General features: G+C 38.4%; 1 protein-coding gene and 1 long non-coding RNA gene across 3 annotated transcripts in view; both read left to right on the plus strand.

Moving 5' to 3' along the window:
• The window catches only part of PCDH19 (protocadherin 19), a 207,840-nt gene that overhangs the window by 94,362 nt on the left and 86,935 nt on the right, over nt 1-26,543 (plus strand). For both annotated transcript variants that reach the window (XM_028522926.2, XM_028522927.2), the window contains exon 3: nt 21,887-21,945. In XM_028522926.2, coding sequence (XP_028378727.1) covers nt 21,887-21,945 — 59 coding nt within the window. The remainder of the gene's footprint in view (nt 1-21,886; nt 21,946-26,543) is intronic.
• Nucleotides 5,288-5,622, plus strand: LOC118498593. Its single transcript, XR_004901085.1, has 2 exons — nt 5,288-5,335; nt 5,536-5,622. It is a non-coding gene; the product is annotated as an uncharacterized LOC118498593 (long non-coding RNA).

The raw sequence follows: 26,543 nt of genomic DNA on the forward strand, positions 1-26,543 counted from the left end.
TCGGTTGTTGGCCTTAGCCTTCTGATGTCTCTGGATCTTGCTTTGTTCCTTTCACAGCTCCAGGTCTTACTATCTTACACTTGGGTGAAAAAAAGCCTCCTGCTGCTTTGAAATTTACCAAGAAGGTATTCTGCTCATCTTCCTGAATTCTACAGTCAGAGGGAGGCTCTGTTTTTTTCTTTCCCTGTAATTTTGCAAGGATGGGAGCTCAGTCTGAACTGCAATTTTCATAGGAGGTACTCAGCCTCCAGCCCAAGCCCTCAGAGTGCTGCATGGTCCACGCTGTCCATATGTATCAGGCAAGCACCTTTAATCCACCTCATTGTGCCACCCTTTGCTTAGTTCGTGAGGTGCACCAAATGTGAACAACTCATACCACTCCTCCTCCCTCTTTGCTGGCCTGTTTGCTGTGTACCTGCAAAGTTCTTTCAGGGAAGTTTAGTTCCCCTGTTAAATTAAGTCTCTCTGGGGACTGCTACCTCTCTGAGCCCCTGCTGCCCACCTTTGATCAGTCCATAGGACACCCTGATTTGGAGCAAATTGTGCCCTTCTCCCTCCCTGTTCACTGGCTCAGCTGCTGTGTGTGAGAGGACCTTGTACATGGGCTGAGCACTTTTTTTTTAGGGAATTGCCCTTGATTGCTGGTAGCAGTACTTAGCAAGTCCCTAGCTTTTCACACAGCCCAACTCTCTGACCAGTCCCAAGACTATCTGGGTTATGGTCAGTCATGGACCAAGACTTCCCCCATGTCCAGGTGTTGTCCAGCTCTCTAGTTTCTTTGGTACTGTCCCAGCCAGCGACCACAGTCCCAGCCAGGAATACCACCTGCTGTGTGTCTCCCACTGCCTCTTTATCCCCCTGTGACTTCAAGCATCCAAGTCTCTCCTGGCGCAGGACTGGCTACTCAGCTCTGGGAGGACATGGATTAGTGAAGTTACGATTGCTGACATGGCTATCCTCCAAAGCTGCTGCGGCAGCCTAGGTCCATGGTGCAGGGCCCAGGGGCCTTTCTGTCAGCCTACAAAACTACCCTACTGTCTATTTTTAAATGTCCTTTGCAGTCTTTAACTTCCAAACTTCCTATCAGCTGGAATCCTGTTGGCAGTTCACTCTGTTGTTCTGAAGTATGGCTAGGTTTCCTAGTTGGGTGCGTGAGCAAGTGCGTTCAGCTACCACCTACCTCACTGCCATCTTCAGAGACCCAGAAGTATTTATTCTTTAGTTTTTCAGAAAATGAAGATTTTCATAAACCTAAGCCAAGTGGGACATTTTCTCTCAGTGAATTCCTAGGGTAAAGATTTCTAAATAGAGAAAAGATTCTGGAGAAATATATTAAATGATAGGAACGTGACTCTTATTTACCACTAAGACTGAGAATAAAAGTGCACTGTAGACCCATTTTTTAATGTCAAAATTATGTTTTTCAGAAACAAATGTGTGTGTGTGTGTGTTTTCCTCTTTGCTGAATTCCTGTGTTAACTTGGCTGTCTCATTAGAGATGGGGACATTTCCTAGTCAGATTAATGTGACATTTAAAGAAAATCTCCCCATCCAAATATTTCATGGTACTTGCCATTTAGAATACTTAGAGAGGGGATTGGAATAATTTCAAGCAAATTTTGATTAAATAAGGCTAACCAAGAGCAAGTGCGTTCATGAAAAAAAGAAAATCTCTTTCACTAATTCTTAAAAAAAGGTACTTGTGCTGTGATTCTCCATCTTACATTGAAAAGACCTCGGCAGATAATAGGATGAGGAGGTGCCATCTTCTAAACAGCTTGGCTTACCTTAAAAATCGTATCACATCAGGTTAAATTCTCCAATCTAAATGTACATTAGAATTACCTGGGAAGCTTTTTAAAACTACCAATTGCTGGGTCCCACTCTAGGCCAATTACCTCAGAATCTGTTGGAGTGTGACCTTGGCAACTGTATCTTAACAACATACAAACAAACAAACAAACAAAACCCCCACAAATTCCCTTGTTGATTCTAATGTGCAATTAGGGTTGAGAACCACTGGCTTAAGACATGCAAACTATTCGTTAAGAAAAGATTATTTCTTTCTTCAGGGTGGCCTGAGTAGCAGTCTTTGCTTCACCTGAAGTGGAAAATGTTTACTCTTTCAAGACACAGGAGTTGGGTTTGAATACACACATTAAATCAGTATGAGCAAGAGCACTTGATGTAAATATACACAGACCCAGAATATGCCGTCTATGACCAGTTAGCTTAGTTGTTTGGACTGTAGTACTAATGAGGCCAGAATAGTGTATTCTATCCAGTTAGAATAATTCTGTTGTATACATTGTATACGTAATTCCAACCAAGCTGCCTCACGAAGAAACCAGAGACTGATTACAAAGGCAAAGACAATGGATGGCTCAGCATAGTCCCATGCATTATGGAAAATTAGTCCTAGGAATCTGACTCATGACTAATGCTTCTGATTGCATGAGGTTTCAGCATGGGGCATCTGTCCATTATGATTCATGCTTGTTTGGGGAGTGGAATATTTACCTTTGAAGGCCAGGACTCACAATAATGGGTGGTTTACTCTCAGAGTAAAAAAAAGGAAGAAAAGAAATATAGGATTGTGATACCCTTCAATGATACTCTCCTAACTACAGAGACATGTTCTACTTGGCACATCCACCCAGGTTAACCAGTCTGTATACCAGAGAAAGGGAAAGAGAATTGTTAAGGTTTCCACAAACAAGTCTTTGAGATATGATTTTTCTTTTAACTGAGTGCCTGTGAGGGAGAATCCTCATAGTAATATATATATTATTCCATTAGAATCAAGAGATAGTTCAGTAACCAGGGATAAATTTGGTAATATTTTGCTTACTTAACCAGATGTGTAGTTCTGGCATCAGGCCTAGAGGTCAGGTCTCTACAGAGCTCCATATCTGATGCATAGCACACACAGGTTTGAATCATTCATATGCAAGGCTTTGCAAAATATTCTACTTGAAAACTGGCTCCTTTAACATGACATTATCTTAGGATGTTTCTCATGCTTTCCCTGCAAAGCCAGTATCTTCTTGATTTCCATTTTTGTGTCATTGAGTCTATTAACTTTCTTGAGAAAATGATTTAGTAAATTTGGAAGCTGAGATGGAACATATGTGTGCTAGTCATTTACTGCCTGAGTGAGGTAAAATCTGATCCTATTTGGAGTTTTGGGTTCTGTAGGAAGCAAGGAATATCATGACTCACGATTCTCACCATGACTCATGATAAATGCAATTGAAATTTTTCTTTGGATTTACATTCTACTATCCCAACTTTTTAGAGGAAGAAAGTTCCTGAACTTTATTACTATTGTTATAAACTTTGTTTTCTCTCTAGCTACACCAAATTTTTATCCTTTACTCTCACTATGTATCCTTCATCTAACCTCATATAAGCACTCTTCTTTATTCTCAGCTCACATTCTTTTCCCCTTTAATAAGAATTTTATTTCATTTCCACATTTTATAAACAGTGGCTAATTGGGTGAAATACCACAGTTATTGCTGTACTTCTCCAAAGGAACTCCTATTAGTTCACTATTTGTTTGTACATTAAATCCCATAGATTATGCCCCCACTGTCTGATTTCATTTTGCCTTCTCCCCAGGGCATGATATTTGAGTAAGGAATTTTATTCCATTGTTCTCTCTCTCTCTCTCTCTCTCTCTCTCTCTCTCTCTCTCTATATATATATATATATATATATATATATATATATATATATAGTTTTTTTTACCCTTTCTCAACTTTGGCTCTACTCCTTATTCTTATTAGGTTGCTTTCCCATCCTCTCAAAACCATTTTTCTGTATTGTAGACATCTAATCTTCACTTCTCATTTTTCTACAATATTCTTATTTCCATTCTACCTTTATTAAACTTTATTCAGCTGCCTTTGCTATTGATGCTGCAGTGGTTTTTCTGCCATTTTTGCTCTTATTGGTCCAACATTTTCAATTTTACTTCTAACCTCATAGTACTCTTTCCTATTCTTACCCCATTGTTCCCATCACCCTTTCATGTTTTACTTACATTTTAAATTTTGTTCCTCCCTTTCTTCATCTTGGTTCTATCCCAACTCTTATCAATAATCCTTCTTCTAGCCCCACAATAACATTTGTCCCTCTTTTGGTCATCTCATATTGCCTTTGACATATCTTTTTTTTTTAAAGGGATGCAGATTTTTTTAGATTTTTTAAATTTATTTATTTTTTAGAGAGGGAAGGGAGGTGGGGAGAGAGAGAGAGAGAGAGAGAGAGAGAGAGAGAGAGAGAGAGAGAGAGAGAAACATCAATGTGCAGTTGCTGGGGGTCATGGCCTGCAACCCAGGCATGTACCCTAACTGGGAATCGAACTTGCGACACTTCGGTTCGCAGTCCGCACTCGATCCACTGAGCTACGCCAACCAGGGCCCTTTGACACATCTTATACTATATGCAATCTCTCTTTACCTTTATTAATCTTAGTTCAATTGTTGAGTTTGCTGATGTGGGAGGGGGGTTCTTTTTGCAGGAATAGGTTTGGTTGTCTGTTAATACTGTTTTGTTAAACAACACCTGTATAATAGCATGCAAGAAAAGGTGGGAGTTGAGACTACCAGTAAGCCTGCTGGAGGGGAAAACCCACCAACAAAGGGAACACTAACAGGTAAAGCCCAAGTACAACAAGACATCTCACACAGAAGGAAGAAAGGGCATCCCTAGAGCATCCAGACAAGGAGATCAAAGAGACCACACCACGGAGATGCACAGAACCCTTTCCATAGAAGTTCACCCTATGAACACAGCTGGCAAAGTAGAGCATCCAGAATAGAAGAAAAAAACAAAAGAGCCAGCTAATTCCTGTCTGGTGTGGCTCAGAGGATTGAGTACTGGTCTGCAAAACAAAGGGTTCCTGGTTTGATTTCCAGTTGGGATACATGCCACGGTTGTGCACCAGGTCCCCAGTTGGGAGTGCACAAGTGGCAACTACACATAGAAGTTTCCTCCCACTCTTTCTCTCTCCCTCTCCTTCTGTCTAGAAATAAATGGATGATTTTTTTTTTAAAAAAAGAGTCACCTAAAATGGGAAGACAAGGAAAGAGCTGCAATAGAAAGGAATGGAAGAATCCCCCCAAAAGAGCCAAATGAAATGGAGGCAAGCAAACTATAAGACATGGAATTTAAAAGAATGGTTATAAGGTTGCTCAAGGAACTCAGTGACAACTACAATGAACTGAGTGGGAACTACAACAGCATGAAAAAAGGAAATGGAAACTATAAAGAAGAACCAGGAAGAAATGAAGAATACAATATATGAAATAAAAAAATACACTAGAAGGTGCCCCTGGCTGGCGTAGCTCAGTGGATTGAGTGGGCTGCGAACCAAAGTGTCACAGGTTAGATTCCCAGTCAGGCCACATACCTGGGTTGCAGGCCACAGCCCCCAGCAACCACACATTGATGTTTCTCTCTCTCTTTCTCCTTCCCTTCTCTCTCTAAAAATAAATAAATAAAATCTTTAAAAAAATACACTAGAAGGAATTATGAGCAGGCTGGATGAAGAGGAGCACTGGATTAGTGAGCTGGAAGACAAGGTAGAAAGAAATACCCAGTATAGGAGCAACACACACACACACACACAAAAAACACTGAGAAATAGGAAGGTAGCTTAATGAAATAAAAGACAACATGAAACACAACATTTGAGTCATAGGAATACCAGAAGGAGAAGAAAAGGAGCAAAAGATAGAAACTCTGTTTGAAAAAAAAAAGTGACGGAAAATTCCCTTAACCTGGAAAGGGTGAAAAACCATGCAAGATCAGGAAGCACAGAGGGTGCCAATCAAGATGAATCCAAAGAGGCCTACTCCAAGACACATCATATTAAAATGGCAAAATTCAAAGACAAAGACAGAATCTTAAAGGCACCAAGGGAAAAAAAAATAGTAAATAATATTCAAGGGAGCTCCAATAAGGCTAGCAGCTTATTTCTCAGCAGAAATACTGTAAGCCATAAGAGAACAGCAAGAAATATTCCGAGTGATGAAAAACAAAGGCCTGCAATCAAGACTACTCTACCCAGCAAGGTTCTTGATTAAAATGGAAGGCAAAATAAGGAGTTTCCCAGACAAAAGAAGGCTGAAAGAATACACCTTCACCAAACCAGTACTGCACAACATACTAAAGGGACTGCTTTAAGAGGATGAAGCAAAGGAATGAGGAAGAGAGGAATACAGGTACAAAGGGGGAAAATGACAAAGAATACATATCTATCAATAGTAACCTTAAATGTAAATAATTTAACTGCTCCAATCAAAAGACATATGATTTCGAATGGATAAGAAAATAAGACCTGCACATATGATACCTATAAGAGATCCACATCAGAGCAAAAGAGCTATGCAGACTGAAAGTGAAGTGTTGAACAAAAATATTCCAAGGAAATGGACAAGAAAAAAGAAGCTGGGTTAGCAATACGTATATCAGACAAAAAAAGACTTAAGAACAAAGGCCATAAAAAGAGACACCAAGGGACACTTCATAATACTCATGGGAAGAATCCATCAAGAAGATGTAAACATTATAACCATGTATGCATCCCTCATAGGAGCACCCAAATATATGAGGAAAATCTTGGAGAACATCACACTTATACTAGAGGGTTTTAACACCCCTCTGTCAAAAATGGAGACATCTTCCAAGCAAATATCAACAAGGATATTGAAGCATTGAACAATACCCTAGATCAAATGGACTTAACATGTACATAAAGAATATTTCATCCCAAAGACACAAAATACACATTCTTTTCAAATGTACATGGGACATTTTCAAAGATAGACAACATGATAGCACACAAAACAAGCCTCAACAAGTTCAAGAAAATTGAAATCATATTAAACATTTTCTCAGACCACAAGGCCCTGAAACTAGAAACCAACCTCAAGGAAAAAACTCAAAAACACTCAAATTTATAAGATTGAATACCATGCTATTAAACAATGAATGGGTTAATAAGGAGATCAAGGAAGAAATCAAAAAGTTTCTGGAAACAAATGAAAGTGAACACAAAACAGGTCAAAACCTATCGGATACAGCAAATGCAGTCCTGAGAGGGAAGCTCATAGCTATACAGATCTACCTGAAAAAGATAGAAATGTTTCAAATAAACAGCCTAACCCTACATTTGCAAGAACTGGAGGAACAACAACACCTAATGCCCAGAGGGAATAGAAGGGATGAAATAACCAAGATCAGAGCTAAATTAAATGACATAGAGACTAAAACAACAATCCAAAGGATCAATAAATCCAGGACCTCATTCTTTTCAAGATAAACAAATCAACAAGCATTTTAGCAGAATAATCAAGAAAAAAAGAGAGAGGACCCAAACAAACACAATCAGAAATGAAAAAGGAGAGATTACAGCTGATACCACAGAGATACAAAAGAGTGTAAAAAATTACTAAGAACAACTATATGTAAAGAAATTTGAAAATCAGGGTGAAATGGACAAATCTGTAGAAACATATAGCCTCCCAGAATTGAATCAAAGAGAAACAGAAAGCCTGAACAGACCAATAAGAGCTGATGGAATTGAAGCAGTAATAAAAAAAAAAAAAATGCCAGCACATGAAAGCTTAGGACCACATGGTTTCACAGGAGAATTTTACAAAACACTTAAGGAAGAGCTAACCTATATACTTTTCAGACTACTCCAAAAAATCCAAGATGTGTGAGGACTTCCAAACTCTTTTTACAAAGCCAGCATCATCCTCAATCCCAAACCAGATAAGGACACAACAAAGAAAGAAAATGATAGGTCAGTATCACTGATCAATGTAGATGCTGACATCCTCAATAAAATATTGGCAAATTGAATCCAGAAATACATTAATAAGATCATGCACAATGATCAAGTGGGATTCATCCAAGGGATGCAAGGATGGTACAGTATTTGCAAATAATAAATGTAATCCATCACACAGAGAAACAGAAAGAAAAAAAATCAAATGATTATATCAATAGATGCAGAAGAAGCATTTTATAAGGTGCAGCAGCCATTTATGGTAAACACTCAGCAAAGTGGGAATAGATCAAGCATTCCTCAACATAATAAAGGGCATATATGAGAGACCTATAGCAAACATCATACTCAACAGGCAAAATTAAAATCTATCCCACTAATCAGGCAGAAGATAATGGTGTCCACTTTCACCACTTATTTTTTTTTTCAGTTTGTATTTTGTTTCTTTTTTGAAAAAATATTTTATTGGTGTTCAAGTACAGTTGTCTGCATTTACGCCCCCCCACCACTTCTGCCACTCTAGCCATCCCCACCTCCCTCCCTTTCTTCCACCCTCTCTTGGTTTTGTCCATGTATCCTTTATAGTTGTTCCTGAAAACCCTTCTCCGCTCCCCCACCCATCATCTTCTCCCACCTGTCCTCTGGTCTCAGTCAGACTGTTCTTAATATCAATGTCTCTGGTTATATTTTGCATGCATATTTTTTTTTGTTAATTAGATTCCAGTTAAAGGTGAGATTCTATGGTATTTTCCCCTCACTGCCTGGCTTATTTCACTTAGCATAATGCTCTCTAGTTCCTTCCATTTTGTTGCAAAGAGTAGGAGCTCCTTCTTTCTCTCTGCTGCATAGAATTCCATTGTATAAATGGACCATAGTTTTTTAATCCATTTATTTACTGATGGGCACTTAGGTTTCTTCCAGCATTTGGCTATGGTAAATTGTGTTACTATGAACATTGGGGAGCATAGGTTCTTTTGGAATGGTGATTCAGTGCTCTTAATATAAATCCCAACAGTGGAATAACCAGGGCAAAAGGTAGTTCCATTTTGAGTTTTCTGAGGAAATTCCATACTGTTTTCCACAGTGGCTGCACCAGTCTGCATTCCCACCAACAGTGCTCTACGGTTCCCTTTACTCCACATCCCTTCCATCACTTTTTGTTTGTTGATTTGTTTATGATGGCTATTCTCACCAGTGTTACGTGGTATCTCATTGTGGTTTTAATGTGCATATCTCTGATGTCTAGTGATGCTGAGCATCTTTTAATATTTATCTGGATCCTCTGTATGTCCTCCTTGGAAAAGTGTCTGTTCAGGTCCTTTGTCCATTTTGTATTAGATTGTTAGTCTTTGTGGATCCAAGTCATGTGAGTTTTTTATATATTTTGGAGATCAAACCCTTGTCTGAGGTATCATTGGCAAATAGGTTTTCCCATGTGGTTGGTTTGCCTTTCATTTTAATGCTGTTTTCTTTAGCCATACAGATGCTTTTTAATTTGATGAGGTCCCATTTGTATTTTTTTTCCTTTATGTCCACTGCTCTAGGCAAAATATAGGTGAGTATATTTCTACATGGAATGTCTGAGATTTTCCTGCTGATACTTTCCTCTAGGACTTTTGTGTTGTCAAGTCTTATATTTAAGTCTTTTATCTATCTTGAATTTATTTTTGTGTGTGGTGTAAGTTGGTGATTGAGTTTCATTTTTTTTCATGTAGCTGTCCAGATCTCCCAATACCATTTTTTGAAGAGGCTATTTTTACTCCATTTTATACTTCTATCCCCTTGGTCAAATATTAATTGACCATAGCGTGTTGGCTTTATGTCTGGGCTCTCTGTTCTGTTCTGTTGGTCTATGTGTCTGTTCTCATGCCAGTATTAGTCTGTTTTAATTACCATGACCTTATTATACAGTTTGATATCAGGTATTGTGATCCTTCCTCCTTTGTTTTTCTTAAAATTGCTGCGACTATTCAGGGTCATTTATGATTCCATGCAAATTTTTCAAATATTGTTGTGTATCTGTGAAATATGTCACTGGTACATTAAAAGGGATTGTGTTGAATCTATAAATTGCTTTGGGTAGTATGGACATTTTTATGATGTTAATTTTTCCAATCCATGAGCATGGTACATGCTTCCATTTGTTTGTGTCTTCCTTAATGTCTTTTTTCTGTATTGTGTAGTTTTCTGAGTACAGGTCTTTTACATCCTCTGTTAGATTTATTCCTAGGTACTTTATTTTTGTTGTTGTTACATGAAATTGTATTTTTTTCTGATTTCTATTTCTGATATTTCATTGTTGGTGTACAAAAATGGCTGTGATTTCTGGATATTGACTTTATATCCTGATGTTTTGCCAAATTCGCTTATTAGCTTGAGCAGTTTTTTTGGTGGAGTCTACAGGATTTTCTATGTACACTATCATGTCATATGCAAACAATGATGGTTTTGCTTCTGCCTTTCCAATTTGAATGCCTTTTATTTCTTTTTATTGTGTGATTGCTGTGGCTAGGACTTCCAATACTATGTTGAATAGGAGTGGTGAAAGCGGATATCCTTGTCATGTTCATGATCTTAGGGCTTAAGATTTTGACCATTGAATGTGTTGTTGGCTGTAGATATCTCTCATATATAGCCTTTATTATATTGAGGAATGATCCCTCTATTCCCACTCTGCTGAGTGCTTTTATCACAGATGTCTGCTCAACCTTATCAAATGCTCATTCTGCATCTACTGATATGATCATGTGATTTTTGTTTTTCATTTTTTTAATTTGATATATTACAGTTTTTGATTTACAAATATTGCACCATCCTTGCATCAATGGGATGAATCCCACTTGGTCATGGTATATGATCTTTTCAATGTACTGCTGGATGTGGTTTGCCAATATTTTGTTGAGGCTTTTGGCATCTGTGTTCATTAGCGATATTGGCCTGAAGTTTTCTTTCTTTGTTATGCTTTTATCTATTTTGGAATTAAGATGATGCTGGCTTCATAAAAAGACTTTGGAAGTCTTACATCTTCTTGGATTTTTTGGAATAGTCTGTGAAGGATAGGGGGTAGCTCTTCTTTAAATGCTTTGTAGAATTCTCCTGTTAAACCATCTGGTCTAGGGCTTTTGTGTCTTGGGAATTTTTTGATTACTGCTTCAATTCCATCTGCTGTTATTGTTCTATTCAGGCTTTCTGCTTCTTCATTCAGTTTTGGTAGATTATACTTTTCCTAAATTTGTCCATTTCATCTAGGTTTTCAAATTTCTTTGCATATAGTTCTTAGTAATCTCTTACAATCCTTCATGTTTCTGTGATATCAGTTGTAATCTCTCTTCTTTCATTTCTGATTGTGTTATTTGGGTCCTCTCTGTCTTTTTCTTTCTGAATCTGCTTAAAGTTTTGTTGATTTTGTTTATCTTTTCAAAGAATCAGCTCCTAGATTGATCCTTTGGACTGTTGTTTTAGTCTCTATGTCATTTAATTTTGCTTTGATCTTGGTTATTTTCTTCCTTTTACTTGCTCTCAGCTTTGTTGTTGTTCCTACAGTTCTTGTAGATGTAGTGTTAGGTTGTTTATTTGAAATGTTTCTATCTTTTTTTTTTTTTTTTTTTTTGTAGTCCTGTATCGATATGAACATCCCTCCCAGGAATGCCTTTGCTGTGTCCCATATGTTTTGAGTTATTGTGAGTTCTTTTTCAATTTTTTCCAGAAACATTTTTGTTTCTTCCTGGATCTCATTTCTGACTCATCCCTAGTTTAATAGCATGCTACTCAATGCTTATGAGTTTGAGTCTTTTTGAATTTTTTCCTTGAGGTTGGTTTCTAGTTTGTCCCTTGTGGTCAGAGAAAATGCCTCATATGATCTCAGTTTTCTTGAATTGTTGAGGCTGGTTTTGTGTCCTATCATGTGGCCTATTTTTGAAAATATTCTATGTGCATTTGAAAAGAATGTGTATTTTGTTTCTTTGGGATGAAATGCACTCTCTCTATATGTATCAGTTAAGTCCATTTGCTCTAAGACATCTTTCAATGCCACAGTATCTTTGTAGAGATTTTCTTTGGAAGTTATCCATTTTTGACAGTTGGGTGTTGAAATCTTCTACTATAATTGTTTGGCTGTCAAGATGTTTCTTGAAGTGCTCCATGATTTTCTTGATGTACTTGGATGCTCCTATATTGGGTGCATATATATTTACAATGTTCATGTCTTCTTGATGGATTCTTTCCTTGAGCATTTTGAAGTGACCTTTTGAGTCTCTCTTTATGGCCCTTTTTTGGAAGTCTATTTTGTCTGGTATGAGTATTGTTACTCTGGCTTTTTTTTCTCTTCATTTGCTTGGAATATTTGTTTCAAGCCATTCACTTTCAGTCTGTGTAGGTGTTTTGCTCTGAGGTGGGTCATTTGTAGGCAGCATATGTGTGGGTCATAATTTCTTGTCCATTCAACTATTCTGTGTCTTTTGATTGGAGCACTTAATACATTTACATATGAGATAATTGTTGAAAGGTACTGATGCATTGCCATTTTTTGTATCCATGTTCCTCTCTCTCACACTCTTTTTTTTTTCTTTTTCTTAAAGCAGACCCTTTAGCATCTCTTGCAGAGGTGGTTTGGAGGAGGTGTATTCTTTGAGGCTTTTTTTTTTTCTGGGAAACTCCTTATTTGGCCTTCCTTGTTAATTGCAAGCCTTGCTGGATAGAGTAAACTTGGTTGAACGCCTTTGCTTTTCATTACTTGGAATATTTCTTGTCATTACCCTCTGGCTTGGAGCATTTCCATTGAGAAGTCAGATGCTAAGCCTATCGGGGTTCCCTTGTATGTTACTTCCTCTTTTTCCCTTGCTGCCTTTAAGATTATCTCTTTGTCTTGGAATTTGCCATTTTAATAATATGTGTTGAAGTGTGCCTCTTTGGGTTCCTCTTGACTGGGACTTTATTTGTTTCCTAGATTTGTATGACTTTTTTTTTCCCACCAAATTAGGGAAGTTTTCCATGGTTACTTTTTCAAACAGGTTTTCTATCCCTTGCTCTTCTTCTTCTCCTTCTGGTATCTCTATTATACAGACATTATTATGTTTCATGTTGTCCTGCAGTTTCCGTAACACCTCTTCATTTTTTCCAAGTCTCATTTCTTTTTCTTGTTCTATCTGGGTGTTTTTTTTTCTATCTTGTCCTCCAGCTTGCTGATTTAATCCTCTCCTACTTCTAGCATGTTTTTGATTCCTTCTACTGTGTTCTTCAGTTCAGAAATTGTATTCTTCATTTACTTTTGGCCCCTGTTGACACTTTCTCTCTCCTTTTTCATGTTTATATAATTTTCAGTAAGTTCATTTTAGTTTTCCTTTAGTTGTTTTTAATTTTCTGTGAGCTCTTTGAGCTTCATTATAACCATTGCTTTGAACTCAATATCTGATAGTTCACTTGCTTCTGTTTCATTTAGCTTCCTTTCTGAGGCTTCCTGCTTTCCTTTCATTTGGGGCTTCTTTCTTTGTCTTTCCATTGTGAGACTCTTCTTGTTAGGCTCTACTTCTTAAATTGATCTGCTCTGACTCCCTGGTTTTATGGTGTGAACTTCTATGGTAGGAGACCTGTGAAATTCGATGGTGCAATTCCCTTGATCTCCTGAACTTGCTGCTTTTGAGCTGTCATTCATTTTGGCTCTCTGTATGTCTTTGGGTTTTGATTGTTGTTGGGTCTTTCGTGAGCCCTTCCTTCTAGCTGGTTAACTGAGCGTCACTCCATCCACCATGTGTTGTATTCTATTGTGCTCATGTGGAAAGGTTGTGTTGAAGCTGGTTCTTCTGTCTGTCTGAGGTTTTGAGGCTCCTCTCTTGCTGTTGTTCAGTTGTTTGTTCTGGGTAATTTCTCAACTGTTTAGTTGTAGTTCAAGATTGATCCTGGGTGGAGATTATTGTGGCTTCCAGTCACTCCTTCACATTTTTTTGTTATTATCTGTTGGTGGTTCCTTTGTTGGTGGGTTCTCTCTTCCAGCAGGTATCCTGGTGTTCACAGCTTTCACCTACTCTTTTATGTGATCAGTTCAGGAAAAGCAAAATGGATTAAGACAGCAGGAGTGTATTATGTGGGATTTAATGTACCAATCTGTAGAGAAGAGATGGGAGGTTTTGGATTTGTATAGTGTTAACTGTGATATTTCACCCAACTAGCCACTTTTTAGAAAGGATGGAAAAAGATAAGAATCTTGTTAGAGCGGGGAAGGATTGTGAGTTGGATCCAGAAAACAGTGAGCTTGTGAGGGATAAGATTATGAGATATGGTGAGAGTAAAGCATAGAAAGTAAGTGTAGTGTGTGAGAGAATAGAGTTAATCACAACAGTAATAAATTTCGAGAAGATAGTGAGATGTGTTAAGATCCAGGTGCTGTGTAGTATTTACAATTGTATGGAATCACAATTATTTGCAATAATATTGAAACTACAGTCACATACAGAATCTATGTGATCTGAAAAATAAGAATAGAAAGTACATGACCTAGAGTAGTGTGCTATTGGAACACAAGTCAAGTGAAAAAGGAAAATTAAAAATACACTATGAAGGAGAGAACATGGAAAACCACTCAAACAATGTAATTAAACAAACAAGATTAAGAAAACTAAACAAGAAGTGAAGTAAAAAATACTAATCAAATCAAATAAGTAAAAATAATGAAAAAATAATAAGAATAAAAATAAGAATAACTTGCAAGTTCTCTGGCATAGGAAAGTGAAATTTGTCTGTTTCTCAGTTGTTGTGATGATCCCTCTTTGGGTTTGACTCTGGTTCTTTCACAGCTCCAGTTCTTATTGTCTCACTTGTAGAGAAAAAACAAATGAAAGAAAAAGCCTCCTGCTGGCCTTTAACTGGCCAAGCGGGTTCTGCTGGTCTTCCTGGCTACAACAGGCTGAGGGTGGTTGAGTTTTGCTTTTCTCCCTTCCTGTGGTTTTGCATGGAAGGGGGCCAGGTCTGGGCCACTCTCTTCACAGTTGCGTAGCCTCCAGCCCAGTTCCTCAGTTCTCTTCTGTGTCCCCAGTGCCCCTCTGCACCAGGCCTTTGCTTTCAGTCCACCAGTTGTGCTGTCCTTGAGGTGTACCAATTAGGGGCAACTCATACCCCACCATCTCGCTCTTTGCTGTCCTAGGGGCTCTTAAAGTCTCTTCAGGGTAGTTTGTATCCCAAGTGAGTTAAGTCTTTCTGGGGACTGCTAACTCCCTGAGCTCTGCTGCTCTCCTCTGAGGCAGGCACCTTCTCCTTCTTCTTAGCTAGCAAGTCGGGCTCACTGGTTGGGATCTCTGCAGTGGCTGCTGAGGTGAGTGCAGGCATGCACCTGTGGTGCGGTGGTCCTTGGCGTGCAGTCTCCGCTGTATTGGCATTGGGGGAGGGGGTGCAGCTCTGGGTGCCTGCCTCTGGTGCATCAGTCATGAGTGTGTGAAGCTGGGGCAGTGATCATGGGCGTGCAGCATGCTCTGCTCCGATGGCAGGAGCAGGGGCACAATCATGGTGGCGGTTGTGGGTGTGCAGCCTCCACTGCTGTGGCAGCACAGCTGTGGGGTGGTGGGGTCAGGTGCTCACTTCTGGGGCTAGGGTAGCTACATTCGCCCAGCTGGGGAGGCGGGGGTGGCTGCCACAGGAGAACTCTCCAAACAGCCACAGAGAGCCTCCCATTCTCTCCTTTATTTTTTTGTCCAGACAAATTCCTCCTGCTCAAGTTGCTGCTCCAAACAAGTGCCCGGCCTCTCTGACAGCCCAACTTTCCCACCAGACTGGAGACTATCAGGGTCAGGGTCCATCATGACCCTACTCCCCTCCCATCCCCAGGCATCACCCAGCTCTCCAATTTCTCTGGTAATGACCCAGCTGATGTCCATAGTCTCAGCAGTTGGATACCACCCCTGTGTGTTTGCCACTTTGTCTTTATATCCCCCAGCAACTTCAAGCATCCAAGTCCATCCTGGTGCTGCTCTATCCTCCCTGTTTGGAAGGGTAAGGAGTCATTGACGTGGCTCTCTTCCAAGAATCCTGCGGCAGGCCTCGCATGCGCCATGCCTGAGGTTGCAACCACCCTGGTCTCCCTGCTGTTCCAAAAGCAATTTCCCTACCATCTGATATTTCAATGTCTTCTACAATTTTTGGCCTCCACCCTTCATATATGCTTAGATACCATTGGCTGTTCACTCTGTTCCTTAGGAGATCGGCTAGGTGTTCCACCTGTGCGCAGGGTGAAGTGGACTCCATTCCCACCTATCTTGCCACCATCTTAAATCTTGCTTTCATCACTTCTATTCAACATAATATTGGATGTTCTAGCCACAGTGATCAGACAAGAAAAAGAAATAAAAGGCCCCCAAATTGGAAAGGAAAAAGTAAAACTTTGTTTACAGATGACATGATAGTGTACATAGATCACGTTACAGATGCCACCAAAAAAGTACTCAACCTAGTAAGTGAATTTGGTAAAACAGTGGGATACAAAGTCAATATTCAGAAATTGAAGGTGTTTTTGTACAAGGACAATGAAATGTCAGAAACCGAAATCAAGAAAAAATTCCTGTTTATATAGCAACAAGAAAAATAATGTACCTAGGAATAAACCTAAACAATGGGATAAAAGACTGTACTCACAGAATGATAGAATACTGAGGAAAGAAATTAAGGAAGACACTAATAAAAGGAAGTATATACCATTTTCATGGATTGGTAGAATTAACATCATCAAAATGCCCATACTACCCAAAGCAATTTATAGATTCAACCCAATCCCTATTAAAATACCAGTGACATACTCTGGTATTTTATCCTATATCTGGATGCTATGGCTCAGTGGATTGAGTGCCAGCTTGCAAAACAAGGGGCCACTGGTTCCATACCTATTATAGGCACATGCCTGGGTTTCAGGCTAGGTCCTCATTATGGGGTGCATGAGAGACAATCACACATTGATGTGTCTCTCCCTCTCTTTGTCTCTACCTTCCCCTCTAAAAAGAAATAAAATAAAATCTTTAAAAAATACCAGTGACAATTTTCACAGATATAGGAAAAATATTTCAAATATTTAAATGGAACCATAAACAACCCTGAATAGCCTCAGCAATTTTTTAGGAAAGAAGAACAAGTAGAAGGGATCACCATACCTGATATAAAACTATATTACAAGGCCATTATAGTCAGAACAGTTTGGTACTGGCATAAGAACAGATCATGGACCAATAGAACAGAATAGAGAGACCAGAAATAAACCCAAGTCTCTATGGTCAATTAATATTTGACAGGGCATCAGAAGAATAACATGGAGTAAAAAAAGCCTCTTCAATAAATGGTGCTTGTAGACCTGGATAGCTACATGCAAAAAAAAAAAAAAATGAAACTTGACCACCAACTTACGCCATACACAAAAATAAAATCAAGATGGATAAAAGATTTAAATATAAGTCACAACACCCTAAAAATCCTACAGGTGAACATAGGCAGGAAAATTTCAAATATTCCATGCAGCAATATTTTCACCAATATGCCCCCTAGAGAAAGGGACATAAATGAAGAAATAAACACATGGGACTTAATCCAATTAAAAAGCTTCGGTATGTCGAAAGAGAACATCAGCTAATGAAAAGGGAACCAACTATATAGGAAAAAGTATTTGCCAATGATACCTTGGACAAGGGTTTGATCTCCAAAATATATAAAGAACTTACACGACTTCACACCAGGAAGACAAATAATCCAATTAAGGAATGAGCCCTGGCTGGTGTGGCTGAGTGGATTGAGTTCTGGCCTGTGAACTAAAGGGTCACTAATTCAACTCCTAATCAGGGCACATGCCTGTGTTGTGGGCCAGTTTCACAGTGGCTGGCACATGAGAGGTAACCATACATTGGTGTTTCTCTCCCTCTCTCCCCCTCTCTCTAAAAATAAATAAATACAATCTTTAAAAAAAAAAGGAATGGGTGAAGGACCTGTACAGACACTTCTCCAAGGAGGACATACAGAGGACCCAGAGACATATGAAAGGATGCTCAGCATCACTAGCCATCAGAGAGATGCAAGTTAAAACCACAAGTAGATACCACTTCACAATGGTCATAGTGGCTATCAAACAAATACTATATGATCTCATTTATAAGTGCAACCTAATCAACAAAACAAACAGACAAGCAGAATATAACCAGAGACAATGAAATAAAAATAAAACTGACAGTAACCAGAGGGGAAGGGTGAAAGGGATAATGGGGATAAATAGGGGAAGGTCCGTCAAGGAACATGTATAAAGGATGCTACAGAACAGCCCCGGGGTGGTGAATGATACCTATTGCCGAATGGATCCACCTTGTGCTGTGGGAGTCCCCCGCTCCGTACTAGGTTCCCCTTGCCCACTGCCAGGGAAAGACATCTTGCCAGAGATTGGTGAAAAGGAAAGGGATTATTTATTTAGAGTTACACAAACTTAAGAGTAATGACTTAATGATATCTTCATTGAGATACCAAAGTCCTTTAGAATACCCACAAATACACAGTCTTTCCTTCCCCCTCTGCACAGTCCAGGGTACTGTATCTCAGAAAAATAAATAGAAGTCCATGATTCTTCTCTGCCCAAATTGCGTGGTTCCAAAAAGATGCTGCATGGCTGCTGCACCTGGGTTTAAATTCCAGTGCCAATCTTCCTCTACTGCACCATTTCCTCCTACAGTTCGTCACGCCTGCCAGCATTCCCATATTTTTCCGGCTTTACCGGGCTGCCATAGTAACTCCAGGCAGGTGTGGTCCTGTGGTGTGGAGGCAATAATCTCCAAGCTCTCATATAGGCTCTGTAACCAGGGGGAGTTGCCTCCCAGTTACATCATGGTTTGAAGTAGTTTCCACCCCCCTCGCTCAAAGCATGGCCACAGCTGTTTAACACACCTATGAAACCAGTTAAAAGTTATAGATATGTTAAATGACCCATTCTAAAGGTTATCTGCAAAACAGTTGCTATTCAATACAACTCTCAATGGCCCTGCTCCATTTGTCCCATCGTCCAGCTCAGACTTGTGGGGGTGAGGACATTTTATATATATATATTATATATATATATATATATATATATATATATATATATAAATAAAATATTTCCTGGATATATATATATATATATATATATAATATTTCCTGGACACCAAGCTCTGGACCCCATTATGATGACCTATTTGGGCTCCCCCATTTGGCTGCACCCTGTTACAAGGACACATGGAAAAAGCCAAAGGGGATAGGTTCAAGGTTGGGAGATGGAATGGGTGTGAGTGGCCAGGGGGAAATTGGGACAACTGTACTTGAACAAAAATTAAAAAATCAACAAATGAGTGCTGGTGATGCTGTAGAGAAAAGTGAACCCTATTACACTGTTGGTAGGAATGCCGACTGGTGCATCCACTGTGGAAAACAGTATGGAATTTCCTCAGAAAAATAAAAATGGAACTTCCTTTTGACCTGGAAATTCTACTGCTGGGATTATATCCTAAGAACCTTGAAACACCAATCCAAAAGAACCTATGCACCCCAATGTTCATAGCACCACAATTTTACAATAGCCAAGTGCTGGAAGCAACCTAAGTGAATGGATCAAAGTGAAGCAACCCATTAGTAAGTGAATGGATTGAAAAACAATGGTACATTTACACAATGGAGTACTATACAGCAGAGAGAAAGAAGGATCTCCCACCCTTCACAACAGCATGTATGGGACTGGAGAGCATTGTACTAAGTGAGGTAAACCAGGCAGTGAAAGACAAATGTATACCATATGATCTCACCTATAAGTGGAACCTATTCAACAAAACAAACAATCGAGCAAAATAGATCCAGAGCCCTGGCTATCGTGGCTCAGTTAATTGAGAGCTGGCCTGTGAACCAAAGGGTCACTGGTTTGATTGCCAGTTAGGGACATGCCTGGCTTGCTGGCCAGGTGCCCAGTAGGGGGCACTCGAGAGGCAACCACACATTGATGTTTCTCTCCCTTTTTTCCCCCTCCCTTCCCCTCTTTAAAATAAATAAATGAAATCTTTAAAAGATGTTTCACTCTCTGAAAAAAAAAGAAAAAAAATGGAACCAGAGATGTAGAAATAAAGAACAAACTGACAGTAACCAAATGGGATGGAAGAGGGGTATTATGGGGCAAAGACTGGGAAGGGTCATCAAGGAACATGATTAATGGACCCATGGAAAAAGACAAAGCAGGTTTGGGGAGGATTGAATGTGGGAGGTCAGGGTGGGTTGGTTGGGGGAGTGTAATGGGGGAAATGAGGACAAGTGTAATTGAAGAACAGTAAAAAAAGGAAAAAAATAAAAGGGATGAATAAACTTGAAAAATAGAGGAGGAAAGTGAGGAAGACAGAAATTAAGTAATTTCCTAAGGTTGCACATTGAAACTAACAATTGGACTCTTCAGTTGTTAATCAATCGCCTGTTTTAATTGGATTGCATGCTTTGTGGGGTTAGGGACTTCAACTTGTTAATGTACATATTGTACTGAATATTGTGGAAGAGTGAATGCATTTACCCAATTTTTAGCCCACAATGTTGGTATAATAAATTCAAGAAATTCTTATTAGTTGACTGATAGATAACCTCTTTCAGAAGTACTCCCAGTGTTGTATTCCCAGTGGAGCTTCAAGTTTGCCTCCTCCTCTTATAATTATGTTAGCAACAGTTTCAATCTATTTTCTTACGAACAAATCAGACATGAACTGATCATTTTATTTTTACTCTCCCAACCCATTCCTTACAACAGCAGCAAGAATATATGTGGCAGTCATGGACATGCCTAAGTAAATACAGGACAATGGTAGGATTTGCTTCTCATACTCTCTCCTTTCTCCCACTTAGTAACCAAACTTGTCCTCACATGAGTAGGCCTCTGAGTAGATACTTAAGATCTCCACCCAGACTGATGGTAGTTTGGTGCTCATGTAGTAGTTGGATCTGCTGTCACTTGTCCTGTTTTCTCCTTTACCAAACTGTGAGCTCCTTGAAATTATAAGCTGCTTAAGAATTTAGCAGTTAATGTCTGATAGGTAGACATATGAAAGGAATCTACTATTTTGTTAGCTAGACAGTTATTGTGTTTCCTTTTCCAGGCACTTTCAGTTGAAGTGATTTCAGAAGGCAGTAAGGAATGTAAGAATAGTGCGGACTTCTGGTAGAAAGGCGGGGGGGGGGGGTGGAGATGTGTTTTTCAGTTTATAAGGTGGTTCAGTGAGAGTAGTACTTTAGTGTTGGGGGTAAGATCCACTTAACTAAGATTAATAATGTTATTGTCAATATTTCCATGCATTCCCACTTTTCTAGGTGCTCATAAGCTATTTTCACATCTCTTTCATCTGTCAGGTATTCTGCATTTGCTTTTGTAAAGCCAGTGCTCAATCAGTTTACCATAACCAGATTAGATAGTGGTATTTTAACAATGGGAGCTGACACAGGGATTTGTTTGCAAACCTCACAGTTCATGTGAAAAGGCTTTGGCACCCTCTGTGGACTACCCTTAATTACATTTTAGTTATAATACTTGTTTGCCTTTATATCTGTGATGAAACAAAGGCCTTCCTGAATAACCAGCACAGAATTAAATGTCTTAGAACAAAGGGAAGTACAGAGTTTAAGTCCACAGTGGGGCATTACCTTGCCTACATTTCCATATCTATGGACTAAATACTTTAACATGTTAATTATCTACTACTAATAAAAATATCTTTGAACTTCCAGTCAATTCAATGGGCACAGAATTATGTCCACTGGGGAATGGGAAGCAATTAGTTTCTGTAAAGATTTTAGGTCATGCTGTATCTTCCCCTAAGAGGCTGCATGGTAAGTGGCCAGGCATATTCTAGGGAGTATTTGTGTCAAGTTCATCTTGGTCTGCAGGTGAGAACTGCCTCCACAGAATCCCAGGACTCCAAGGAGTCGGCAGGCATTCCTCAGGCTGTTGCCCCACTATGCCCTTGATTTCTGATTCATTCACTGCTTCTTGCCCAGCAGGAAAAAAAAACCCCTTAAGTAGGACAGTTTCCCTCTTCTCGTGAATCATCTATGTAACCTTCTAAATATTTTCTCCCATTGCAGACTGAAAACTATTCTTTTGACTCCAACTATGTGAACAGCCGAGCCCATTTAATCAAAAGGTATGTTGGTTTGCTTTCCTATTTTTTAAAAATATTTTACTTATTTATTTTTAGGGACAAGGGAAGGGAGGGCGAGAGAGGGAAATAGGAATGTGTGGTTGCCTTTTTCATGTTCTCCCACTGGGTACCTGGCCCACAACGCTTGTGCCCTGACTGGGAATTAAACCAGCAACCTTTTTGGTCACAGGCCGGCACTCAATCCACTGAGCCACACCAGCCAGGGCTGTTTGCCTATTTTTACAACTAAGCTTGATTTAATATAAAAAGTAAAACTGATTAAGTTTTTTAAGTATGCCTTTTTTAGGTTTTAAAATTAATGCCTATCTGCTTGTTGGAGAATATTTGGAAATTTTAGCAAATCATAAAAATTAAATAAAATTTAAAAAAATAAAAATTACTAGTAATTCTACTACCCCAAAATAATCACTTTTAGCAAATTATCATATTTCTTTTTTGTTGTTAATCTTTGTTGTTATTTTTTTCCATTACCATTTAGTCCCCTTCTATCCACCCCTACAGCAATCACCACACTATTGTCCATGTCTATGAATCCTTTTACCTTTATGCTCAATCTCTTTACCCCTTAACCTCCCCCACCCCACTAGCTGTCATCCTGCTCTCTATGAGCCTGTCCCCATTTTCCTTGTTAGTTCAGTTTGTTTATTAGATTCTCATATGAGTGAAATCATATGGTATTTGTCTTTCTCTGAGTGACTTATTTCACTTAGCATAATGTTCTACAGGTTCACTCATACTGTTGAAAAGGTAAAATTTTCTTCTTTATTATAGTTGAGTATTATTTCATTGTGTAAATACCCCATAGTTGTTTTATCCACACATCTACTGATGAACACTTGGGCTGCTTCCATATCTTGGTGATTGTAAATAATGCTGCAAAGAACATAGGGGTGCTTATGTTCCTTCGAATTAGTGCCTTGGGTTCCTTTGGATACATTCTCAGAAGTGTGATAGCTGGGTCAAAAGGCAGGTTCATTTTTGTTTTTTGAGGTATTTCCATACTGGTTTCCACAGTGGCTGCACAAGTCTGCATTCTCACCAGCAGTACAAAAGGGTTCTTTTTTCTCCACATCCTCTCCAGCACATGTTGTTTGTTAATTTACTGATGATATCCATTCTGACCAGTGTGAGGTGATATCTCATTGTGGTTTTAATTTGCATTTCTCTGATGATTAGTGACATTAGGCATCTTTTCATATGTCTGTTGGCCATCTATATGCCCTCTTTGGAGCAGTTCAGGTCCTTTGCTCATTTTTTAATTGGGTTGTTTTTTGTTTTTGTTTTGTGTGTGTGTGTGTGTGTGTGTGTTGATTTTTCTAAGTTCTTTGTAAATTTTGTGTATTAACTCTTTGTCAGATGTAGTGGTGAATATGTTCTCCCATTCTGCGGGTTGTCTTTTTATTTTATTGATGATTTATTTTGCTGTGCAAAAATGTTTTAGTTTAATGAAGTTCTCATGTGTTCAATTTTTCTTTTGTTTCCCTTGCCTGGAGAAGATATATATCTGATAAAATATTGCTATGAGCTATGTTTGAGATTTTGCTACCCATGTTTTTTTGAAGATTTTTATGGTTTCTGGTCTAACATGTAAGTCTTTGATCCAGTTTGAATTTATTCTTGTCTGTGGTGTAAGAAGGTGGTCTGGTTTTATGTTGCTGCACAATATGTCCAATTTCCCCAACACCATTTATTGAAGAAACTTATCTTTAGCCCATTGTATGTGTTTGTTTCCTTTGTCAAATATTAATTGACTCCAAAGTGTGGGTTTATTTCTGGGCTCTCTATTCTGTTCCATTGATCTATGTGCCTGTTTTCATGCCAGTATCATGCTCTTTTGATAACTGTGGCCTTATAGTATAGTTTGATATTAGGCAGTGTGATTCTTCCAACTTTGTTCTTCTTTCTCATTATTGCTGTTGCTATGCAGGGCCTTTTGTGGTTATTCCTTTACATATAAATGTGTACATAAACACAAATTGAAAAATAAAATTTGCATCATATTAAACTATTGTTTTATGTGATGATTTAGAGATCTAACATTAGAGAATTGATACTTTCAAAATCATGTTATCAAAATTTTTGCTGCTCTTCACTTTAAATAGAGAAGTCTGAAATATTTACTCATGTGGAACTTCAGTGAATTTCAAGATTGTTGTTATTTTGACAATTTTGAAATTATTTTGAAGAAATTTTAATGACATAAACTAATTCCTTATATTTAAAGAATTAGGAGGGAAAGAAAAGAACTTCATTTGATACAGTACCTCTTAAAATATTTGGAAATGTTTCAAATGAAGCATTCAAAGTTGAGAATTGTGTGTTGGTTGGTCATAACTCAGCTATCTTGGAAGCCACAATGTAAGTGAATACAGAGATGATTATCACCAAGGAAGATTCCATCTGGTGCAGTGAGCACCAAGGTGCCCAATGGGGGTAATACAAGGGTTTCAGGAAAACCTATAAGGAGGGAGAACTAAGCAAAACAAGAACTTGTATAGAAAAAACAATACATTCCATGTACATAGCCTCTTGGATGGTCTAGTGGTTATTTTGCAGCTATAATTGAACTCTGAATGTATTTGTTAAAATAATAGAAATGAAATAGAGGCACAAGCAGTGTATGTTAGAACTGCACTAGGGAAAACTTGAAAATTCTATTATTTTGCTGGCTCTCAACCCATAAATTTACACCACCAGAAGAGAAGGATTCAAGGAATAAACTAGCTTGTTGTACAAGCAACTTTAATTCATTTCTGGTTTATTTTATGATCCTACAGGAACCCCTGAAAACATGCTAGATTTAGCTGTATCGATTTGGAATTGCTTGTGACCTAAGGTGGTAATCATTAAATATCTAAAAACAAACATGGACTCTTTTTTTAAGGGGTTGGTTGGAATCCACTCTTGGTCCACAAAACAAAAAAAAAGGTGAGGAATTCAAATTTATCTGACTAATTTGTTTTAGAAGGGAAATATAACACCCTCTTTTTGTGCACTGATTAATTTTTTAGCAGAACTCTGCTTTGTTTTCTGCTTCACAACTTTTATTTCAAAGTTCCTTTGGTTTTTAACCTGGGTTTTATTTATTTATTTTTAATTAAATTTTGTTTTTCAATTACAGTTTACATTCAATATTACTTCATATTAATTTCAGTTATACAGCATATGGGTTAGATAATCATATAATTTACAATGTATTTCTCCTGATATTTCCAGTGTGCACTGGGTAAAAAACATGAAGGGATTAAAATTACAATTTGGTAGTTACAAAATAATCATGAGGATATAAAACAAAACTCCTTTTTAAAAACTTCTGGTAAAACCAAGGGACTTGCCTTGTTCTCTTACGTCCCTTGGGCTAGCTCTGGGTACCTGGGAATTCTATGATCAGGTTAAACTGAGAGCATGAGCCTGGTTTTCATAGCAAGGCAGAGAACTAAGACTCCTGGGGACCCTCATCATCTTAGGCCCGCTCTGAATATCCAATATACATTAAAGGCAGACTGATGAGATGAGAACTTACATTTAAACATTTTGTTTTTGGAAAACATGTATTTTCAGAGCAGCTTTGGGACTCACTAGAAGCTTCTTGATTTTGATCAACTACTTTATATGTTTGTTTGTTTGCTTATATTGTTGTTCAGTTACTTTATATGTTTTTTGTTCATATACACATACACCCAAAATGCACAACCTGGATTTAATTGGTGCTTGGTAGCAAAGTCTCCTGAGGTATGAAATCAAAGATAGTGGCTTTTAAACTAGCAACCATGTTGATTTAGAGGAAACATCTGAAAGCTCAGGGACACATACATTTTTGCCAGGTTCTGTTTCTGGAATTGTGAGGGCTTTGTAAAACCACAAAGGCCTTGGAATTTATGGGACCAATTATCAATTAAGTTTAGACAAAGCACAATACCTACAAATATAAAGAAATCTTGTGTGCTATGCTTTTCTGGAGACTAACCATTTTAAATGTAAAATGCATGGAAATGTTAAAATAGAGTGGTGACTAACATCAGGTAATAAAACCCTGCAAATTATGTTCAAATAGTTCATAGTGATGTTTCAAAGGAATTTAGCCATATGTGATTTCTTTCTGATTTTTTTATTGAAATTATTGGGGTGGCATTGGTTAGTAGAAGTTTATAGATTTTAGGTGTACAATTCTATAATGCATCATCTGTATGTTGTATTGTGTGCTTACCACCCCAAGTCAAGTCTTCTTCCATCACCATTTATCCCCCCTTTCCCTTCTTCTACCACTTACATGCATGGAAAAAGCTCCTGGCCAGGAAATTCTGAATAATGTCATCAGTTTTAATTTTATTATCAAGTCCCTGTTTCTTTGAATGCAAATCCAGTTTCAAGCCAACTTTGAGAATGTCCTTTCCTATCAATTTTCTCTTCCTCTATTCACTTTCTATTTATCCAAGAATGCTTCTTGGGCCCCTCCTTTGGCATTCTCCCACAGTTGTTTTCTGTCTTGGCCATACAGCTTGCATGCAGGCTTTTTTTTTTTCCTCTCACAGCTACATTAGGTAAACCAATGGAAAGCCAGAGGGCAAGGAGTGCTCCTA

This window comes from Phyllostomus discolor, chromosome X (assembly GCF_004126475.2).
Source record: "Phyllostomus discolor isolate MPI-MPIP mPhyDis1 chromosome X, mPhyDis1.pri.v3, whole genome shotgun sequence".
NCBI classification, from domain to species: domain Eukaryota; kingdom Metazoa; phylum Chordata; class Mammalia; order Chiroptera; family Phyllostomidae; genus Phyllostomus; species Phyllostomus discolor.